Source organism: Genypterus blacodes, unplaced genomic scaffold (assembly GCF_046128005.1).
Source record: "Genypterus blacodes isolate CSIRO-AG114 ecotype Tasmania unplaced genomic scaffold, CSIRO-AGI_Gbla_v1 ptg000005l_1, whole genome shotgun sequence".
In the NCBI taxonomy this organism is placed as follows: Eukaryota; Metazoa; Chordata; class Actinopteri; order Ophidiiformes; family Ophidiidae; genus Genypterus; species Genypterus blacodes.
This window is the reverse complement of record NW_027466819.1, coordinates 2,570,158-2,591,739: the sequence shown is the minus strand read 5'-3', so window position 1 is coordinate 2,591,739 and position 21,582 is coordinate 2,570,158. Positions and strand designations below refer to the sequence as shown.

The 21,582-nt window shown below is 45.1% G+C and overlaps 3 protein-coding genes across 6 annotated transcripts; 1 reads left to right on the top strand and 2 right to left on the bottom strand.

Annotated features, from left to right (window-relative positions):
• The first annotated feature begins 2,875 nt into the window (after positions 1–2,875).
• Positions 2,876–7,302, top strand: LOC142998870 (UBX domain-containing protein 1-like). Of its 2 annotated transcripts, none has more exons than XM_076148391.1 (2): positions 2,876–3,285; positions 3,881–7,302. In XM_076148391.1, exon 2 carries the CDS (start codon positions 6,027–6,029, stop codon positions 6,921–6,923), a length of 897 nt encoding a protein of 298 aa, XP_076004506.1. In that variant the 5' UTR covers positions 2,876–3,285; positions 3,881–6,026; the 3' UTR covers positions 6,924–7,302. The 2 variants fall into 2 exon arrangements, with proteins under 2 accessions (XP_076004506.1, XP_076004505.1); XM_076148390.1 differs by having other exon boundaries at positions 3,881–5,632.
• Positions 7,303–7,320: 18 nt separating this feature from the next.
• nectin4b (nectin cell adhesion molecule 4b) lies at positions 7,321–18,330 on the bottom strand. The gene is made up of 12 exons (XM_076148389.1): positions 18,178–18,330; positions 17,886–18,077; positions 14,366–14,566; positions 13,862–14,029; positions 12,646–12,921; positions 12,200–12,317; positions 10,437–10,588; positions 10,019–10,181; positions 9,738–9,813; positions 9,004–9,063; positions 8,408–8,608; positions 7,321–8,321 (listed from the first exon to the last, which is right to left on the bottom strand). Exons 2-12 carry the CDS (start codon positions 17,926–17,928, stop codon positions 8,031–8,033), a joined length of 1,749 nt encoding a protein of 582 aa, XP_076004504.1. The 5' UTR covers positions 17,929–18,077; positions 18,178–18,330; the 3' UTR covers positions 7,321–8,030.
• A 784-nt stretch (positions 18,331–19,114) lies between these two features.
• fcer1gl (Fc receptor, IgE, high affinity I, gamma polypeptide like) lies at positions 19,115–21,451 on the bottom strand. 3 transcript variants are annotated; one of them, XM_076149333.1, is made up of 5 exons: positions 21,081–21,451; positions 20,814–20,905; positions 20,552–20,590; positions 20,045–20,145; positions 19,115–19,912 (listed from the first exon to the last, which is right to left on the bottom strand). In XM_076149333.1, the coding sequence occupies exons 2-5, from the start codon at positions 20,889–20,891 to the stop codon at positions 19,906–19,908; spliced, it is 225 nt and encodes a 74-aa protein (XP_076005448.1). In that variant the 5' UTR covers positions 20,892–20,905; positions 21,081–21,451; the 3' UTR covers positions 19,115–19,905. The 3 variants fall into 3 exon arrangements, with proteins under 3 accessions (XP_076005448.1, XP_076005431.1, XP_076005439.1); XM_076149316.1 differs by having other exon boundaries at positions 21,021–21,440; XM_076149324.1 differs by having other exon boundaries at positions 20,116–20,145; positions 21,021–21,248.
• Between the last annotated feature and the right edge of the window lie 131 nt (positions 21,452–21,582).

The window sequence follows — 21,582 nt, the reverse complement described above, 5'->3', positions numbered from 1 at the left end:
TACTTTATTATCAAAAGTTTGACTGTGGGAGAAAACGCACAGTACCTAGAGAAACCTGAGGTGTCACAGGGTGAACATGCAAAGCTCAGGCAGAAATGAAAATGGTTAGTTAAACTCCATGTTGTGGTAAGAGGATCCTTGGATGGAGGATAATTTATCCTTATCAGTTTGAGGTTTGCAACTGAAGTATTTCCAGTGCTGCAGGGAGATTCATTATTTTCTCGACTGCTTTCTGGGGGCAGAGGTGTTGTGAGTATCCTGGGATGTATCACCACCACTGCGATCTGTCATCAGATGGTGGCTAGCAGTCCGATGATCCCGGGTGGCAGGACTTTCTTTGGTACAATCCGTTAAAATCCCAAAAGATGGGTTCATCTGTACTTCTAAAGAACTGGCAATAGGAGTGTCGGGCGACTCAACACTGTTTGCGGGTGCAGTGGTATGAGTCACCTTTAATCTTTTGTTTCTATGGGTCGGATGATTCTGGGAGGTAGAGCTTTCAGGTTCATTCTCCAGTTGTCGTAAAATACGTCCAGCACTGGAGCCTTCACGTTCCGACAGCATGGACAGGATTTCTGTAAGGTTGGGTGGATTCATCTTGAATGGAGGGATCGCATAGTTCTCCTCCACATTTCCATGGGTGATCAGTTGCTGGTGAAAAGGTCCTCTCTGAAAAAGAACAGATGACAGATTAGAATTTGTGCACGTGTTTGCTAACATGTGTCTGATTTATGTGTGTTGGCTCACACACACTCAATGCATTAACAAAAAGAGAGAACAGAACAGATTTGTACCTTCAGGAATTTGGATTTGTCTACTTGTCTGAGGCACATGCTTGTTGAGGATAGCAGATTTCTAATTTTCGTATGCCTCGTCCTGATGTCCTGGTAGTGTCGGGTGTGTGTCAGCTCATAATTTACTTTAAAGTCGTTCAGCACCTGCAGTGCTTTGTTCTGCATCTTCTCAAAATGGCTTTTCACTTGACCTTTCCGGGCATGCAGTGTCTCCTATCGATAGAAGAAAGATTAGAGACATGATATAGAGACATAATACCAATACATGCACTGATGCATTCACATTTACATAGAATACATTGTAATTATATATTCTTAGGAGGCGGTGGTAAATGCGTTGCACCACAGTAGATCTCTGCTACATTTCAGCTCAATCATGAAGTCACCATGGGTTTGATTATCACACATGAAAGAAATGCATATCTAAGGCAGTGTTTGGAAGCAACAGACAGAGAAATGGACATTGGTTGTCAATTTACCATCACATTTTTTTGATTTGTCCTCATCTCTTTGAGCTCGTCAGTTACGACAAAATTAAAAATGTTCAGCTCACGTTCCAGCAGGTTTAGTCTCTCCTGAAAAAACATGCACAAGACAGATTAGACAAATGAGTTCAATCTATATTTTCACTCATGTGCAGAATGTAAAATAGGGAAATATGTAGTTCCTGAAACTTGTAAATACAGAAATCTGTTGCATGACACTGAATGCAATGTGCCATCAAGCAGCTGAAGCTTGAAGGACTACAATAAGAAGTATCTCTATTCACATGAGAATAAAACCACTACAACAACATCAATCAATGGAATTCACTTACCTTCATTCCAACCAACTTTTCATTCGCACTGCAAATTGTGTGGCTTGAGCAGGTGGCCCTGCTGCAAGACCGACACAAAGTGATTTGCTCCTCCTCACAGTAGAGCAGTTTGTATTCCCCATGCTCAGAGCAGGTCCAGTTATCCAACTCTTCAATGTTCACCATCAGGTGACCTGGAAATGGACATGGATTGTTGAGGTGTGTATCGATATGATCATGGCAACATGACTCCTTGCAGGTCAGACACTCCTTTACAACAAAGTCTCCAGGTTGGCCTCTGCAGAGGAGACACTGCTTAAATTTGTGTGGCTTCAAATTCTGATATTGGCTCACTAGGCTAACTAAGTGAAAGTTTTCCAACAGGTGTGGTTTTCTTCTGTAAGCTCGCATGCAGATAGGGCAACGCCCCAAAGGGCAGCCTAGGGTCCAGACTGCATTTATGCACTCCCTACAGAAATTATGCCTGCAAGGCAATATGACAGGATCATTAAATATGTCCAAGCAGATAGGACACTTCAGCTCCATGTCAAGCATGTTTGTTAAAGCTGACTCCATTTTTGAGGTCCTGAGAGAAGGGAAGAGGAAGACAAACAGATGATTAGGTTCAAGTCATTTCAGACTGACACACTTCAAATGTTACAAAAATAAATAATAAATCTCATAAAATATTAACACAGGTTTCTGATCAACCCTGTGTGATGCATACACATAAGGAAACATATATATATATTATGGTTATGGTATATACAGAAGTGCCTTTAATGCTCTACATTAATCATACATCCTAAAGTTTAAATGCAGAAATATTGAGTGTCAAATAAATGGTCAAACTTTACACAAAGCTCCACTGAAGTTTCTCATACTTACGTTTACAGACTAGGTTAGATTGGATCTAAAATCACCTAATATATATCTATGAATACATGTAATGCATATATTATGTCATCACGGGTTCACGTCAAGTAAGATTAAGTACGTGATGTCATGAAATCAAGCGCTGTCAAATCCGCTTCTCTCACCCTGATACAAACACGCTCACACTCTCTGTCGTCACCGACGTTATTGGGGGCACTATCTCATATTAGTCAGGTTTATGTATCGATATGCTATTGGTTAAACGTGAGGAATAGATCTTACTGTACATTATACAATAAGTCACACTCACGCATGTTACAGTAAAGAAGACATGGACAATATTGACTGTACTGTACGCAAATACGAGTTTTGTCCCTCCGTCCACACCGTACAACTCCTGTCACATGACTACCTTCTGCTTCCTGTTTCTTTTGTGTTTCACTTGGACAGTTTTGCCTCTTAAGCGCAGACGTTGAAGGAGCGGACGCTGGACCGTTTTTATTGATTGTATACATGAAGTGAATGAACGGCCGTGGCGAGCAGACGTGCTGTTTCAGGAGAACATGGCAAACTGCGTCGCTTTCCAGAGTAAACTGAGCTCCATCATGGAGATGCTAGCTAAAGCTGCAGTGCTGGAGATCAGTAAACTGTGGGAGGACGGCTTCGCCCTCATACACGCCGAGCTGCGCCGGAGAGAGAGCGAGGTTCAAGCCCTGAACAGAAAGCTGATGCTGATGGAGAGTGAGCGGGGGACAGCCCTGCCTCAGGCCCCCGTGGTGGCACTGTGCCCCGCCGCCAGGATGGAGCAGAGCAGCGAGGGTATGGAAAGAGCTCACACACACACAAATACACACAAACACACACACCGCGAGTGTTCAGGTACTCACTTTATAAACAGTACACACAAAAAAGGCCCAGTAGAGCTGCTGTGATGCGTTCACGTGTCTGCCGGTAACAGCCCAGCAAGGCAGGAAGGTAGACGCTGAACTGTTGCCATGGTAAATTACAAACGACTTTAGTGAAGGTAACCCTAAACACCCAACAAGCAAGAAACACCTGTCTTAAACACGCTCACAGTGATGCTGAGCCTGACTGAGATCAGACAGCCATGATGTGTTCACGTACCGATACATGACATTTACTTCTACGACACAAACACGTGTTTTTACTGTAAAGACTATTTAACTATACTAAACTATGACTATACAGCTTAAGAGTCCGGATTAGTTTTCCTTTCCTAGTTTCCAGTCTGTATATGTGCATGTTTGAGTAAAAAGCATGTAAATACTCATTGGCTGCTGTCTTCATTGTTTTGTTTAAATGTGGTGTGTGTGTGTGTGTACTACCTTAATGCTGTTAAATACTTTGATTGGTTGAAGTTAAAGCTAAACAATGCTCCTGCTCTGTCCTTCAGGGCCGATCATAGAGAAGGTCCACGCCTCGGCCACGCCCCTGCCTACGCTGTCTGAAGAGAAACAATGTGAGCGACTCGTGTCTGGACACTGTGAACATGACGGCAGAGATGACTATGAGTTGGTCGTCAAATTAGAGGACGAAGACGACGACGATGTCCAGATTGTGGGGCAGGTGGTGGACACTCAACACACTGCAGATGATGAAGGGGATCACTGTCAGATGGACCTGAACCTCCAAGCTGCTGATGTGGACGAACAGGAAAGTCAGCAGTGGTTGTCTGTGTCAGTGGGAGATAGCGACACTGCAGAGGACTCCGATTGTTTTTTAGAACAAAAGCAGTCTTCACAAAATCTGGACACGGAAATTCTGCTAATTCAAAATGCGTTGGACATTCTTGATAATTCCACAGACATGGCTTGCACTGATGGGATCGTGAGGGACAACGTGACGGCACAGGGGTCGTCAAGCAAGACCAGGGCTCCCGTGGGCTCCAGTCAGGCTCAGCCAGGACAGCCTCCAGACCCAATGAATCACTCAGAGAGACACAAACAACCGCAGACTAAAAGCATGTGCTCTCTGAATCCAGAAAGAAGATTCTTCCTCTTAAATGACCCTGAATTACACAAAACTATAGCAACTCGTCGCATAAAGGAGAAATGGTTCATTTGCCCGTTCTGTGGTAAGAGCTTTGATCGGGTTAGCCACCTGGAGATACACCAGCGAATCCACACGGGGGAGAAGCCGTACACGTGTGACACATGTGGGAAGTGTTTCTCTCAGAGGAGTAACCTACGTACTCACCAGAGGACTCACAAAGAAGTTGGGGCCCAATACTCAGTTTGACTGACGTGACTGCAATTATGAAGGATAAGAAGCTGGAAATGTCTCTGAGGCGTTCCTACATCTCCTTCCTAGAATAATGAACTTCATTTTCTATTTTGATATCACTGAAAAGTAGCAACTCCCACTTGATTTGACCGTCTGCTGCACTTCTCCATAAATGTGTTTTATTAAGTCTGTAACTAATGTTTCATATGTAACGTCCTGCTCTCATCACAGCTGCCTGTCACTTTAAGAGAGACTCTGGTGATTTTACTAAATGTCAAGAATTTTAGGGGGATATGCATCCAAACTAAATCACTGACCTTGCTTTTTTGGAATTTACAGCATATTTGGAAATAGGTGGCATTGACTTTACTGGGGTCATATCTTCTGCAACCTGGAGAGATTTCTGCAAAGAGAGAAGTTATGCACACAAGCAAACAGTAAACACAGAAGGTTTGACATCTGTCATCACAGAGATAAGCCCAGGGTTTGATTCCAGCAGCAAACTGATAGCACCTGGAAGTAAATACATTTGTGTTGGGTTGAAATCATAGATTAACACCCGTGAACATTTTCTTCTCCAACTGAATTTAATGTCTGGTAGGCTTTTACACTCACACATGCTTCATGTTCTCTGGTTCTTCGGGGGTGGATGTGACTCCAGGTCTGTCACAGATCTGGTAAGTGAACACCAAATCTTACACATTACATAATCTTTCTTCCTAACAAGTTTTCTCAGTCAGTACCATGAGCAGTGGATCAGTACAGTGGGGAGAGGGTGCTGGTGATGTAATGATCCATTTCACTCCTACATATGATGGGAAGCGAGCTAAACTGTGCTATTTTACAATAATTACTAACCGCTATTCTTTTCTATTGCATACTGTGCTTTAATGAATAAACATCTCAATGACTACAGTTGTTTTCAGTCTCAGAAAAATGCATCCCTGGCATGTTTAGGAGCTGTGGCAGTCATGGGAGTCGCTCCTCTGTTCCCCAGCTGTGTGCAGCTGCTGGCCAGCAGGTGGCAGCACTGAGTGAGCGGTCAAAGCTGCAAAATCAAAAGATGAACTAGAAGTAATGGTAACTGTTAGTTTGGATGACATCATTGTCATGGTTACTGGATGGCATCACTTTTGTGAGTTTGATGACATCACTATTGTTTATTTAAGTGGCTTTAGAGTCTCATAGTGCTGTAAGTAACACACTTTTTTAAACCACACGTTTGATGTAAACTTTGTGCCTGACACTCTTAAGCTGAAGAGGAAGCAGGAAGTAGCACTACACATAGTGTGAAAGTGGAGTTAACGGGTCAGAAGATGGCACAGCTGACAAAATTAGAGAGCCTATTGGAGATGGGATTTGACAGAAACAGAGTGGAGAGGGCGGTGGCCAACACAGAGGACCAGGGAATAGAAGAAGCCATGGACTGGCTAACGGAGCATGAGAACGACCCAGACATCAATGAGCCCTATCTGCCTCCTGTTGAGAAAGTCCTGGGAGGAGCAGCAACCATCTGCACATCAGACCTTACTGGAGATACAGCAAATGAAGAGAACATTCAAAATGCCATCGATGAGACCAACAAGCGGAAGCGGCCACTGACGGAGGAGGAGAAACGTAAACAAGTCAAAAGGCTGGAGGAGCTGATGAGATTGAAGCAGGTGGAACAGAGAGAGCAGGAGCGAGCACAGGAGGTGGAGAGGGAGAAACTGAGGAGGAGGCAAGGCCGCGAGCTGCAGCTGATCCACCAAAAGCAGCAGGATGACATGAAGAAACAGGCTGAGCGTTGCAGGAAAGACAAGCTGGAGGACAAACAGGCTAGACAAAGGGTTACAGAAAAGATTGCAAGAGACAAAGAGAGGAGAGCTCAGAAGAGTGGAGGTGTGGGGCCCTCCAGCACGGCCGCGCCCCCCCAGCCCACCCCCTCATCACCCACCAGTCAGGCCCCTCTACCGTCCAAGAAGGAGTACGATGAGTCCAGGATACAGGTACGGCTGTTTGACGGCTCTGCAATCACAGCGGTATTCAAGGCCGAGGAGCCGCTGGCAGCTGTGTGTGTCTATGTGCAGGAGAACAGCAACATGCCGCAGGGTCAGGAGTTCACCATGCTGTCTCCATACCCCCGCCACGTCTACACTGAGCAGGACATGGAGACACCCCTGAGGGAGCTGGGCTTGGTGCCTTCAGCTGTCCTGGTTCTCACCAAAAAGTGAAGACAGGAGGATCTGCCACGCCGTCAAAACAAGGTACAGGAAGTGGACTGACCCAGTTACTGAGAGATACTGAGGAGCACAACATCAGGACATTTCTAAAACAATTCTGAATCAACTGAATCAACTTCCATTGCTTCTTAAAGGGCCTTAAATTCACTCCCTTTGATCTTCCACCCGAGTCTCCCCCCACTCAGCACAGGCTGGTACACACAGCCTTCCTGACTGACCTCACTTTCCTCAGTCTGCTGGTGATGTAATGATCTACATGTGATGGCAAACGAGCTAAACTGCTATTTTACAAAGATTACTAACCTGTATTTTCTTTTGCATACTGTGCTTTAATGAATAAACATGTCCATACTTTAGATTTGTTTTCAGTTTCATTTTTAAAAAATCCACAAAAATGTAATTATTTACAAAAGTGTATTTAGGTCAGTAAACAACACATGTACTCCCAAAACTGCTTTAAGAATACAGAATGTTTGCTTTACCTTTGCATGACAACAAAGTGGGACACTTCACCCTGTTTTAACCATAACACCCCACCAGGAGTTGCTAAGTTCTCTTTTCCACTTATAGTATATACAACATACATACCCTCACCCACAGGTGCATTAAAGGTGTAAATAGCGAGACTTGAGTACTGTTTGCCGTTACCCACTGCTGGACTTGGGCCAGGCCTTAGAGCTCTTTGTCCATATTGTCCCAGTTAGATGTGTTTGAGGTAAACAGGGTAACACGAGTAAGAGGACCTAAACTCTTACATTATAATGGCAAACAGCTGAAAGTCACCCAAAGTCGTGGACTTGACATTTAGCCATGCAGGCAATCCGGTAAACTTTGTGTTACAGGAATCTTTCAGCCTTGTTCAGTTCTTTACTGAAAGTCGTTTACATGCCGATGTTGCTGGTGTGGCAAAATTCATCAACCACTAAATTCACAATCCGTGGATCTTCTAAATAATGACGACAGCACCAATAATATCCAGGTCGCAGCATTTGGTCGTGACATTACCCATTGTGGGCAAAATGAATGATGCTGCGTACAAAACAAACATGGGCCTAAAGAGCGTTTCCTCTTCACGCGGCGTGGACGAGAAGCTGTGGCCTAGACGATCTGCCCCTTGGGGTGCAGCAGGATGGCATTGGAGTGTGGTTTGGGCCTGAGGATGCCATTGCTGTAGTAGAAGTGGTTGGTGAGAGCCTCTGTAATCTTGTAGGCGCTGCAGTCGCCGTCGCCGTCGTCCTCGTCCCTGTCTGGTTCCGATGGGGTGGGACCCCAATCCTCCTCGTCCGGGGACACTCCCTCCCTAAGGTGGCCCAGGTCCACCTCTCTCTGCCCAGTGCCGTCGTCCTGCTGGGGCTTCAGTGGAACCAGGGACGAAGGCAGACCCGAGTCCTGTCAGACGCAGAGCAAAGTCATGGGTTTATTAACACTTTGACCCAGCTATGACAACAGAAGAAGCATTCAGAAGACACAACTACCAGCGACATGTTGCTGCTCTTCAGGTACGACTCCACCATCCTTGTGCGTGCCTCTTTCTCTCTCTCCGTCTCTGTTCCTCTCAGGCTCTCTCGGCCGTCATGCCAGACGACGGGACGTCCCAGCTCGTCGACCTCCACCCCTCCAGGGGACCCCCACTTCCCGCACAGAGTGGACTGACTGCCTTTGTAAATGGGTCGCTCCTGCAGGCAGAGAGGAGGTCTCAACAGTCACAACACTGATAACCATCTCTGTCTGTGTGTTTAAGCAGCAACACCCCTGAAAACACTACATTACCATACCTTAGATAAAGCATCTAATCAATAATCATGTAAACAGAGCAGCGGTTACTTTATCTCCCAGTCAGTTTCATTGTAATGATGTCATGCAACACACTGTTTGTGGTATGAAGTCATTTTGTGTTACAATGGTTTCTTGATAATATCTTAATAACAATAATAATAATCATAACTGCTGCAGAGGAATCTATACATCTCAGTCAAATTTGAATGATTTCCATTTCAAAAGACAATGAAGGATGGATCGTTGCGTCTGTAGGGTGCATCTGATTCCTATAGGAGGCCTTTGTGTGACTCACCAGAGACATCTGGCTGTTCTTCATTCGGCTGTCAACCCTGAGCGAAGTGTAATCTTCAGACTGGAACAGAAGAGCAAACATGAATTTGACAATGACCATAAATAAGCACTGTGATCACAAACGCTGAAAATGTTGCTAAATGCTGAACAAGATTGAAGCCTCAAAGCCTGAAACATGTGTGAATGGTTGGTCTCTATATATGAATTGTTTGGGAAGTCTCAAATTTGTGGAAGTAAATAAGAGTTGAAGACATTTTTGAGGTGGAAATTTGCAGCAGCTTATTCAAAGTGAGAAGCTCTAAGCCAATCAGCTTCAAGTTACCTGCACTCTGACAAGACGCAATACAGACGCAATGAGGGTGTAAAATGGCTTAAAGGCTGAAAAATGTTTAAAATCTAAAATGTTGATTGGGCGGCTGAACGCCCTGAAGTCTGAAGGCCGCAAAATTTTTTGAATGGTTTCTCTGCCTGAAAGTATGAAGAAGTTAGAAGGGCTTGCTGGAGGCAATCACAGCAACTAATGGGCTGAGAATGAGACATGACATGAATATGAATGGTGTCTCAGGTGTGATTTGAGGCTGCAGGAGCCTGTAATCATCGGCCTCCACTGCAGACGAGCTGCTCCACCCCGGCTAGGCCCGGCCGGCTCCACACAGGTTCTACCCAGCATACAGGTTTTCCTCAGCTGTGTGTGTGTGTGTGTGTGTGTGTGTGTGTGTGTGTGTGTGTGTGTACCTGCACTCGAGGGTCCGTGCTGACTGAGTTTAGTCTCCTGAAGGAGGTTTGACGGGAGAGGGTGTGGACTTCCTCCCTAGAAAGGAAAAAAAAAACGTTTTTGGTGGATTTAGTGAAACCAAAGTGTGTCTGGAAATGTAATTGGAGAAAAATGTCTGTAGTGTGTAAACAGTTTAAATAGCAGTTAGGAATGGAGCCATTCACAGCCGAGCTCTCGTTGTGTTTGGGGATATTAACTAATTAAGAGAGAGAGTCAGCGAGAGAGATGCAGATCCGCTCACGTTTTCTGGCTGAGCTGCCTCGCCAGCTTCTTGTTTCGGTGCCGATGGTGGCGGTTGACCAGCAGGATGATGATGACCATGATGATGACCAAACCTCCCGCCGCAGAACAAATGATGGTCAGCAGCAGTTTGTCAGTGGTCAAATCGGTGCTGCGTGATGTCCCTGGAAGAGAGCGAAGAGGAGGAAGAGGAGGGGGAGGAGGAGGGGCTCATGAGTTCAAGAACAAAACTCTGCTCATGCCCTTCCTCCATCACAGGGGGGCAGCAAAGTTCCAACTCCAAAGGTAAACTGCACCGTCAGCCCAACTCTTAAGGTCCAAACTCATTCTAGTCTACCAGGTCAAAAGTTTTGTGAATGTAATCACTGTAAACTCAGAGGTAGCGACGGTAGCAGCAGCTGGAACATCCTTGCACTTACCTGCAACGGTCAGGCTATATTCTGCCCTCCCCACTCCCACATTGTTGGTGACCACACACTCGTACACCCCGGTGTCGTTCAGGCGGAGGGCTCGGCTGAAGGAGAGTTTCCCTGCAGACACAGACGTCCCGTTGGGCAGAGCTCCTCCCCTCCTGTGAAAGGTCAGGAGAAAATGCCAGCATGAGCTTACAGGTAAACACTGCAGAGGCCTGTGACAGAGGCACCGTTTGAGACAATGGCTGCAACTGTGAGGTCGTCTGTGTTAAGCACAAACAAATCCAGGTCAAAGCGACGACATCGAGCAGGAACAGCAAACCAAACATACAATTACAGCGCGACTACAACAACGGGTTTGCAAGACGGAAGTGATATCACCGTTTCTAAATACTCCAGGGATCAGGTTCACCGCAAAGTGTAACCACCAATTTACATGCACCTGAACCCAAAACCTGCTGGCTTACAACCGGTGCCCATTGATCTGAGCAGACCAAATACTGGTTTTAGGGGATTTAAGCGAGTCCAGAAACCCGCAACCAGTCCCACATTGTGTCGCTACGGAGGAAGACGCAGGCCACATAATGCAGAGGCAGTTTCTGATCAATCCCACTGAGAGGGGTCATGTTGCCTTGGTTTCGCTGCTCTACACCCCCCAAACTACAGCCAGCTCAGGTTTCTTTTCTCAACCCCACCTAGTTCTTCTCTCACAAACCCTTTATAAAAAAGAGTCACGGGTGGAGATTGCATCTGATACGGAGGAGGAGGAGATGGCTGAGAACGATACAGAGAAAGGTGAGGGCGAGAAGGTGTCTTGACCTTCTTAACATCAACTTACATCTTCCCACACACTTTCCAATATTATGAGTCTTAATAATCACAACAGTAGCCTCAACATTCTCTCTAAGTACTTTGAAGATGGATAAAACATAGAAATCTAAATATTAAGTATTGAAAAAAAGTCTTCAGCAAAATCTTAATAAAAAATAATGTATTCTTATTTTTAAATGATTAAGTCAACAATTGTGTCAACTCTTGGTGTATTTATACGTTTATCACCCTTGTTTCTACGTTGTACAGCTCTATTTCCTTGTAATTTCATATGTTTACATGTTTTAATACCCAGAGAGAAGCCAGCAGGTTTGATTGTTCTCTGTACTTCAGAGTGCAGAAGACAAACTATCACTAATTCATCCTAATGTGGAAACCTTGGCATCTTAAGTATAATTTAATGTAAAGATGCGTAGGTTAGAGCAACGTGTGAGTTTATGATAATGAAGGTCCCCTAAGTGTCTGATGAAGCATTTTTGACTCAGCGGAGGAGCTGTGATCATTGTGTGTGTGGACTCGTGAGTGTAATGGCTGCCAGCGTGTCTCTAATTAAAGTGCAGACCCGGTGTTTTACCAGGCGTTTACAGTGATATTTAGAGCCAGGCACTGTGATTAAGTGCTTAGCATGCGTCTCCTGCTCTTCCTCGTGTCCCTTTCTGCCTCCTTGTGTGAAAACGTCTCCTCCCTCCTCTTCACATTGCGCAACGTGACACCGCGGCTTTCATTCCGCCGTGAACTGAAGCAGGAGGGAAAGCCGCCCTCGCTTAGACGGAAGCACACTTCTTTGTTGTTTGCGGCAGCGTAGCCCGGTGTGTGTGCGAGTGTGTGTGTTAAGTGGCATTCCAGCGCCACGTAAAGAGCAATTAGCAAGCACAGGGGGCATTACAATGTGTACAATGTGTGTGCTGTGTGTGCAGACAGGCGGGTGGCGACTGTACCATGTCCAGGCGATGTCTGTGGGTTTGGGGTAACTGACGCTGTTACAGGTGAGCTCGGCTTCCTCCAAGCCCACAAACCAGTTTTCTGTGGCACTGGAGATGGTGGCACCTGGAGGATCTGACACCAGAAAGGAAACGCACACAATCACACACACACACACACACACACACACACACACACACACACACACACACACACACACACACACACACACACACACACACACACACACACACACACACACACACACACACACACACACACACACACACACAATCACACACACACACACACACACACACACACACACACACAGGCACATGAACAGTGCAGCAAACACAAAACTGCATGTGAGAGGGACATGGGTTTCGTCTGACAGCAGCGCTTCAGTCCTGCTGCTCAAATATCACTGCTCTTCATCACCGTCACCTTCAGCTTAACTCACAATGAACTTCCAGGCGGTTGGAGATCCTCCGTGGCTCCTTGAAGGTCGGGTGCCACACCAGACAGTCTAGCCGTTTCCCATTCATGCTGCGTAGGGGGTGGAGGGAGAACCTGCTGGAGAAGGACGTGGCGGTGGTGTGGTTCCGGGACTGACCCGGCAGGTCGGTGTCCCAGGAGACACGGGGTTGCGGGCGTCCCACCGCGCGGCAAGAGGCGGCCTCGCGGAACGACTGGCCCTCCACCAGGACCACCGGCTCCAGAGAGGAGATGGGTAAAGCTGAAGGAAAGAATCAGAGTAGATTAAGATCAAAAATCATAGTAGAGACTCGTAAAGTTCAATACTTAAATACAACAAAGCCTGAACAATACGACCACACAAAGAGACTTTACCTCCATACAATGAGGCAGTTGTTACTTAAGGAGTAACTCTCCAAAACTCCCATCTAACCAATTTGCCTTTACCTAAAATCAACTCTGATGACAGTCATTAGAGCAAATGGAACCAGTTTGTCGGCGTAATTCAGCGTGCAGGGGCAAACAGGCTCAGGAGGACTTTAGAGAGAATCAGACTGTAGGATGGACCTGACTGATCTTTAAATGCAGCACGGAACAAAGAGAAGGCGGTAATCAAGAAAACAAAGCACCGGCAGATGAAGCAGGGGAACGAGAACATTTACTAGATTGTGATTAGATGGAATCCACCATCAAAACTGGGTCAGACACCTCAACTTCACCAGACACTCACTCACTTTCTCGGGCTCTGGTTGTGTGTCGTGTGTGAAGGGTTGGTGTGTCGTGTGTGTGTGTGTGTGTGTGGATATATGTCTGTTGATTTGTTTGTATCTGGGGCGTGTTGGGACAGGAAGTCGCCACCGATGACTGGCAGCTAAAGGAGAAACTCATCAGCGCTGCAGGTTTCCCTTCAGGCTGAAACAACTCCGCAACAGCATTCCGAAGTTTCAACTGCATTTGGCACTCGCTGTAGCCTCTCCTTCTCCACCCCCCCCCCCCCCTCTTCCCCCTAACTCACACTGACAGTCCTTCGTTTTACACCACTGTGTCGTTAGAACCAGACTAACTTTGTCTGGAAGGTTGGGTCGTGATCACTACTCTGATTCTCACGTGTTCTCACACTTTGACCTTCTCAGCCACTGAAACCTTAGAACCCAGAGTGACAGAGACAGACAGAGACAGACAGACAGACAGATGAGTCTTACTCCAGACTGTGAGTGTGATGCGCGTCTCAAAGTTTCCGTTGGGGAAGGTGGTGATGTGGCAGGTGTAGCTCCCCTCGTCGCTCTCCTCCGTGTTGGGGATGAGCAGGGCCGAGTTCTCCGTGGGGCTGCTGCTCTCGAACCTCACGCGGCCCGAGTAACGGCCAAACTCTGACAAGCAACACGTAACAGCAGACAGCACACACAGTACGTCAATACAGAATGCTTAGTAAGTAAATGTGTACGTGTGTGAGTCTGTCATCATCACGTCTTCAATCTCTACCGCTAACAAAACTGTGTAATGATCTTTTTAGGCAGACAAGTAGAGCTAAATGTGCAGATCTGCTGTTTGTTTGAGGCACAATGTTCATTCTAACCACAATGGTGTCAAGTGGTTCATAATGACAGCTCTCATCTCTGCTGTGGAGACAACCGGAAGTGCGGATTTACAACTGGGAATTATTTTTGGTAAACTGGTCGGACCACTGAGTCTTTGGTCCCAATTACCCGTGTGTCCGTCTGTGAAGTGTGCGGTGATGATCTGCTCCTTGGTGCCGTCCTGCAGCAACTTGTGCCAGGTGACCTGCACCACCTTCTGCTCCTGCTCCACCTGGTACCGGCAGGGGAGCCTGGTCACGCTCTCTGCCAGGGAGCGCAGGGAGGTCACAGGCTGGGCAGGCTCCACAAACACAGCGCGCACACACACCGCTGAGAGGGGGAGAGAGAGAGAGAGAGAGAGAGAGAGAGAGAGAGACATATGAAGTAGAAGTGAGGATACACATCTTCTCTCTATCATTCTCCAGATGTCCTGCTTCCTCTCTACTCATCACTCTATTCTTATCTCTAACCTGACAACCCTCTCCCTTTCTCACAGACACTGACCTTGTGTGTGTATGCACGCACTGCTCCCCCTCCCTCCTCCCTCTCTTTGCATTTAACACACTGTTAGTTTACAGGACCTGGACATCGCACGCCGTTTGCTCCTCTGCGTGATCACGTAGTCGGCAAAAAAAACTTTCATGTGAAAATATTTTCACAGTTATGTGGATGAAGGAAGTGTGACAGAAAGGGTGTGTGTGTGCGTGTGTGAGTCAAAAGGTTAAGGATTGATTAAGTGGGTGTGTGTGGGAGAGAGAGAGAGGAAAGAAGCTATAAATGTTTGAGTTGCTCAGATGTTCCAATGCTGCCAACTGTTTTTACAAGCAGCCAGTTATGGATTTCGGGGATTCAGAGTTCTGGTGCGCCTTAATCATCTAAATGCTGTTTCAGAGGAATAGAAGTCTGTATAGAAACATTATTTCCTTTTGTGGAAATGAATACAACAACATGAGCATGAGCTTGTGGACTGATTCATCATGATAGTAGTATTAGCACTGATCAGATGACTAAAGACTAATGACTGTGGTTTCACTCCTGCAGGTGAATCATCCTGAATCTGAGCGTGAGACCCAAACGATAACAACACAGTGAGCTAAGAGTGTGTGTGTGTGTGTGTGTGAGTCAAACAGGAAAAGCCTAACAGTTGGCCTTTGATTTCTGTTGTAAACAATGATTTTTTTTTTCCTTGAGTAAAGTTACTCATTAATGAGCTCACTGAATGATTACACTAAGGGACACACACACACTCACACTCACACAGGTCCTTCCCCCGTTCAATGCAAGGACACTTTTACCTATAGGGTGAAACAAAGCTTCTTCACACAAAAGGTTTTAATCTGAAACAAGGCCTATTTTATAGAGGAAGAGAGTATGTGTGAGTGTGCATGTGTGAGTGTGCATGTGTGAGTGTTTGTGTGTGTGTTTTGTGTGTTTGTCATGTTACAAGAGGGGGAGAAGGTGAATAATTATTATTATTATTATTATTATTATACTGATGGGGCAAAATTCAAATCCAGTATTGACAGTTTGACTTCTGTGAAAGTAAATCTGTCCTGAAGTACCCAGAGTAAAGTGCAGTTTAGTAAACGCCTCCAGTCTGCAGGTTGTTTGTTTGCAGATTGGCTGGAAAAAGAGACAGAGACAACAGCAGAAGAAAGGAAAGAAGAAGAGCAACGACAGCCATGAGATGAATCGTGTTGTAGTGGAGTAGAAAGGTGCAATGTTCCTCTGTCAAAGGTAGAAGCCGTACCTCAGAACCGTTCTTACACACTTCACTACATGCACTGTGTTACTTTGCACCTCTGTGTACACTCTGCCATTGACATACTTAAGCTTTGAGCCAATAGGGGAACGGAGACAGAGAGAGAGAGAGATTACAGACAGAAAAGAAAGGAGGAGGAGGGGAAGACAGAGTTAAGTGACTCAAGAGAGGTAAATACTGAACTAAGGGAGAGCGAGAGAGACTGACTGACACTCACACACACAAACTTAAGACAAACACAGGTTCATTCGCGTGTCACAAGGCTGCTATACGAGCTTTTCCTGTTCGCTCATGATGACAGTTCGCTTCGTCACGCCTGTTTTTGCAGATCAAATTGTTTCTGATTCACAGCTTAAGACGTTTCAGAGAAGAAAAACACAAACATGAGGAAGAAACCCAGTGACAGCATTAACCTGTTACATGGTAGCACAGACAAACATTTTGAAGATTTCATTGGCTATCTGCTCCATCTGCCTCATGTTTGTTGGTGCCTTCACTCCATTGTTTCAGCTCTTTCTTACTGATCTTCACTGGGATTCAGCTTCACAGGCGGCCCCATGTTTCCCTCTCATCCCCTCTAGGTGCTTCCTCACACTGGGCTGGATGTTTGGATCAATCTACTGATTTAGGCCCCAGAAGGTTTCCAGTGCCAGAGGCAGCAACCCCCCCGAGAAAGTGTGTCTGTATTTGTCTATTAGAAACAGATCTTATTCATATTTGTGTTGCTGTACCTTGAGCTTGAATGTTAGCATGGGTGTGTTTACGTTCTGACTTCCTCAGGCTCTGCTTCTCTTTACAGTCGTCTCAAACCATTTAACCCACAGGAAGGGAAGATTGGACGATTGTAGACACTTGGTCGTACTTAAAAGACAAAGTCTGCTTGAACTGTCAGTACAATACAACCACTTTACAACTTCTAAAAGGTATCAATACTTTTGTCCAGTCGCTTTTAGAATGACAGGGTGGGAATCGGCAAGATTTCTGTTATTTCCACTGCAAAATGATCTCGCAGATTGTTTTCAACACTTCTCAGGACTAATGGTGCATAATTGAATGCAAGGATGCCAACACTTTCAGCCACACCTGTGCATTTCCAAGAAACTTGAAACAAAAGTGACTCACGGACACAGAGTCCACTCATGAGAGCAGGACGCAGGTTGTACAATTAGCTGGGATTCACGTTTGCCAAAAGTAAGAATGTGACTGGACCACATTCTGTGAAGCGAACACTGGCAGACAACAGCTACTGTTTATCACCACACACACATCAGACAATAACTACAACAACACACACAATCAGACAGTAAAAATAAGCGCACACACAAAATCAGACAGTAACTATAACCACACACACACACAATAGGATGGATGAGAATAAAATACTGTTTGTTAAAATACAACACAAATAAATTCCTGTACTTTTGTTTACCTGTAGTTGAAGTTGTAGAAACCTTCAGGTATCCTAACTAAATATTATCTGTGAGCTTTGACAGCCAACACACACACACACACACTGCAGGTCCCGTAGGCAGTATCAGAGACAGTATGGTGATGCGATTGCACAATAAAAACAATCTAAAAATTACTACAAATTTTACTATAAGTCACGATAAGAATAGCGTTGTTATAGCAACAAGTTAGCGACTGAACTTAAGAGTTTAGTATCAAACATACTGTTAAAAAGAATACTTTACACATTTTAGTGTAGATGTTTGCCATCGAGTCTAATAATAGACTATTTGCGAACTACAAAAAACAACAAAAGGATCTACAAACCTAAAAACCTTAAGCAAAGAGTCCAAACTCGCAGCACTTCTAGAGAGCTTATGAATAAAACATTAACCATTTACGTGATTTGTCATGTAAATGAAAGTAACAAACACTCACCGGATAGAAAAAGCAGAGCGACACACTGCGTCCTTTGCTCCATCTTTAGTCCCAAACAAGATGCCGATCTGGGGTCCAATCTGTCCAATCTGTTTCAAATGTCACTAGTTTCTCATTCTGAATGGTTTCAGACCGCGTGTCGAGGAGGCAGGAGGCGAGGAAGGAGCGGGCAGGTGCAGCAGGTGTTTCCTGCTTAAATCACATGCGAAACCTCAACAAATGTCCTCTTGTGCTGCAACAGAAACAAGTTAAAAGTTTGCTGCAGGTATACTGCATGTTGACTTCATCTCACAGACGAATCAGGAGTCCTCAGCAGAGAAGCGGCGCCGCAGCGGCTGCAAACAAGAGCGCATTAAGAAAACAGGAGTTGTTGAAGTGAGCGGAACAGAACCAGTCTGACGGAGCGTCCGTGTGTTTCTCACGCAAAGCGGTGAGACAGCTCAGGGGTGAGACAGATCCGCTCAATCACAGGCACACCTGACCGCTCCCCTGGCCCCGCCCACTCCACGCATTAGACACGCCCACGACTGCTGCTGCGTTCCCCTGCCGATGATGAAGATCGGACATCCTAAAACCCTACAGATATGAGCGACTGTGTGCTAATCTGCTCTGTTATCCGACTGTTTGCTTTCAAGAACATTCGTTGATGCATTCTGATATCTTTGAGTTTAACTGATTGTGTCACTTTTCCTGCGTTCACTTCCCTGAGTGCGTGCTGCTTTAACAAATGTACTTTATAAAGGTATTTTTGTAGTCTAAACAAAGTACCTATGTATGTTGGAAAATCAAACCTGACACACACACACACACACACACACACAAACACGCGAGGTACGTTGCAATTACAGCCTTTTCAAACACACACATCATAACGCTCCACTGAAATGCAGCACTGAGGAAGAGGAGGATTACACTTAAATAAATGTGAATATGACTCACTATCATTCAAATTTATCGTTGAACTCACGGACCAAAACTGAGCTGCTGTAAATCTGTTGTGAATACAGTTATGTTTCCATGTAAAAAAGTGGGTGAATGAGTGCGTTTGCTTGTGGTGGCCTTTGTCGCCCTCTAGCGGTGCAACTGAACGCTACAAGTTTGCAGCACCATTGTCGCCCTCTAGCGGTGCAACTGAACGCTACAAGTTTGCAGCGCCTTTGTCGCCCTCTAGCGGTACACATGTATGTTACATGTACATCTCTGTCACAGGAACATAACATCACACTTAATAACAATTACTGTTTACTTTTTTATTATTATTTTCAGATATTTGCATGAACTACATTATGCATTATATTGGATTATATCAAGCCTTGCTGTATATCATACTATATTACAAACAACATTATCTTGTACTTTTTAGGGTATACTTCTGTATCTTTAATTATATATATATTGTATTGAAGTTAAGCATGTTATATATGGTCTTTATTACGTCCTTTCCCTGTCGCATTATTTTCTTACTACTCTATGCCAAGAAGCTGCTCCTCACTGTAGATACTGAATGTAACACAATGACCCAGTGTGATTACTGGGGGTCTGCTGCGTGATCACCATTTGGCTTCATTTCATGTTTCTCACATAAAGACAGAAATAAATTGCAGCACATACAATTAAGGCTGAAGGGAAGCTATGGAGGACAAAAGAGGATGTCAACACTTCTCTTTTCTGAAACTGAAGGAGACCAAAGTGAAAACTACAACATTGAGCAGATACACAGTGACAATGCATTTAAGTAATTTAGTACTTTTAACAAATTTCACAAGAGCAAAGGGTAAAAGTAAGAGAATTCGCTTTACAAAAAGTGAGAAATGCATCTCAAAACTCAGAAGTTAGCCCATTAAATAAACAGAACAAAGCAGGAGACTGAACACATACGCAGGCACGAACATGTCAGCCTGTGTTGTTTCTGCAGCGGCGAGTGTTTGTTCGGCATCCACATTGAACCAAACCTCCTCTCATCAGACCTGAGGCTTTTTCATCACTTGGATTGTCTCATAGGTGTCACTCATGTGAGGAGTCAGACCCTGAAAACACACAAAGACTGAGAGGTAAAGAAAATACCTCTAACCTGTACAACTCTGACAGCATTTCCTGCGGCGTGTGTGTGTGTGTGTGTGTGTGAGACAGCTGGGTAGATGATTTAAATCAAAAATTACCAGTTAGCTGTGACTTTTCCACCATATGCCATTTTAAATGTCTTTTTAAGCGTTAGAATGAGAGGTCTCACCGCATAGATGCCTCCCTCACAGGGCTCCTTCTGTTGGATGGAAACACACGGGAAGGATAAGCAGTCAAATCAATAAATAATCAATCAATCAATCAATCATAAATATCATAAACAGTATTGGCACAGCAACATCACAGAACATCTTTAATGTTTGTCAACTTTCTCTCTTGCTGTCACTTTGGGCGCAAATTAAACTTCAAACATGTTTTTGACTTAAAAGAGGAGGAGGAAACTGTGACTGTGCAACGAATATAAATAATGAAGGTTGGTGGTCAGCTCCAGCTCACAGGAAGTGGTTGCCTGTTGCCTCTAAAGCAGAACTTGTGTCTTTGATGATGAAACACCACAGCGCACCACATTTCCTCTCACGCATCAACATTTGCTTTGAATGCCCTTTGTCTTTTCTCACTAGAATACAGATGAACCTGAATGTTACCTCAGGGGGAGCAGCCGGGCGGTGATTGGCAGAAACCATCTGTCAGAAACAAGAGAATGCTCGTTTGAGTCAATGATTCACATGTTTATACAGTGAAGCTTTGACTGTTTACTTTAGACCCACGTGACTCTTAAAATCTTACATTATTGAAATATTCATACACATTCATATTCATTTAGATCAACCAGAAGCTTCTCTATCTCATTTCCTTGGCAGGTAGGTGTGTGTGTGTGTGTGTGTGTGTGTGTTCGGGTGGTCTCACCCTCAGTCTGCAGTATAAGATGGTGAGGACGATGCCATACAGGACCAGAATCCCATCCAGGATAAAACAAATGTTCATTTCGTCAAAGGCCTCTGCACACAGACAAAAGTCATCAACATCATCATCATCAACCACTTCGACCTTTCCACCACATAACATGTCCCTAACATCAACTTCCTGTAAGTGTGTGAAAGCCTCGACCCTCACCAGCACAGGTGATGTTGATTAGGAGGAAGGTGATGATGGTGGACGCTCGCATCGTCTTACCAGGTGGGACGGCGGCGAGACAAAGGGGCTCTGCTACTGCTGCTGCTGTAGACGACGAGATGAAGAGTGCAGCGCAGTGAGCAGGAAGTCTGGGGCTCTCTGTCCGTTCTGAAGCTGTGAAACCACAGCGTCCTCCTCCCTGCTCTAGTTCCTCTCTGCTGATGAAGATGGCGCTCGCTCGCTCAGAAACCGACCCACTTTTTTTTTTTCCTTTTTACACATTATCCCCCCTAAATGATCTCAAAAAGAAAGTTTAAGATGTAAAAGGTGGCGTCTCTTAACACTTTAACAGCAGTAATAAACATTAACAAGGGGGGAAACGTTAGATTCTCTTCTATTTCTTTCTCTTAAATACTGGATTTGCTCATAGATAGATGCAGATAGGCTTGCACTGATCTTGCTGGATAGATGACGTCGATGATGATCGTCGTAGAGGACAGAAGCAGACGGTCACATGACAGATTTAAGGGAAATGTAAAAAGACAAAAATACAAGTGCGGCT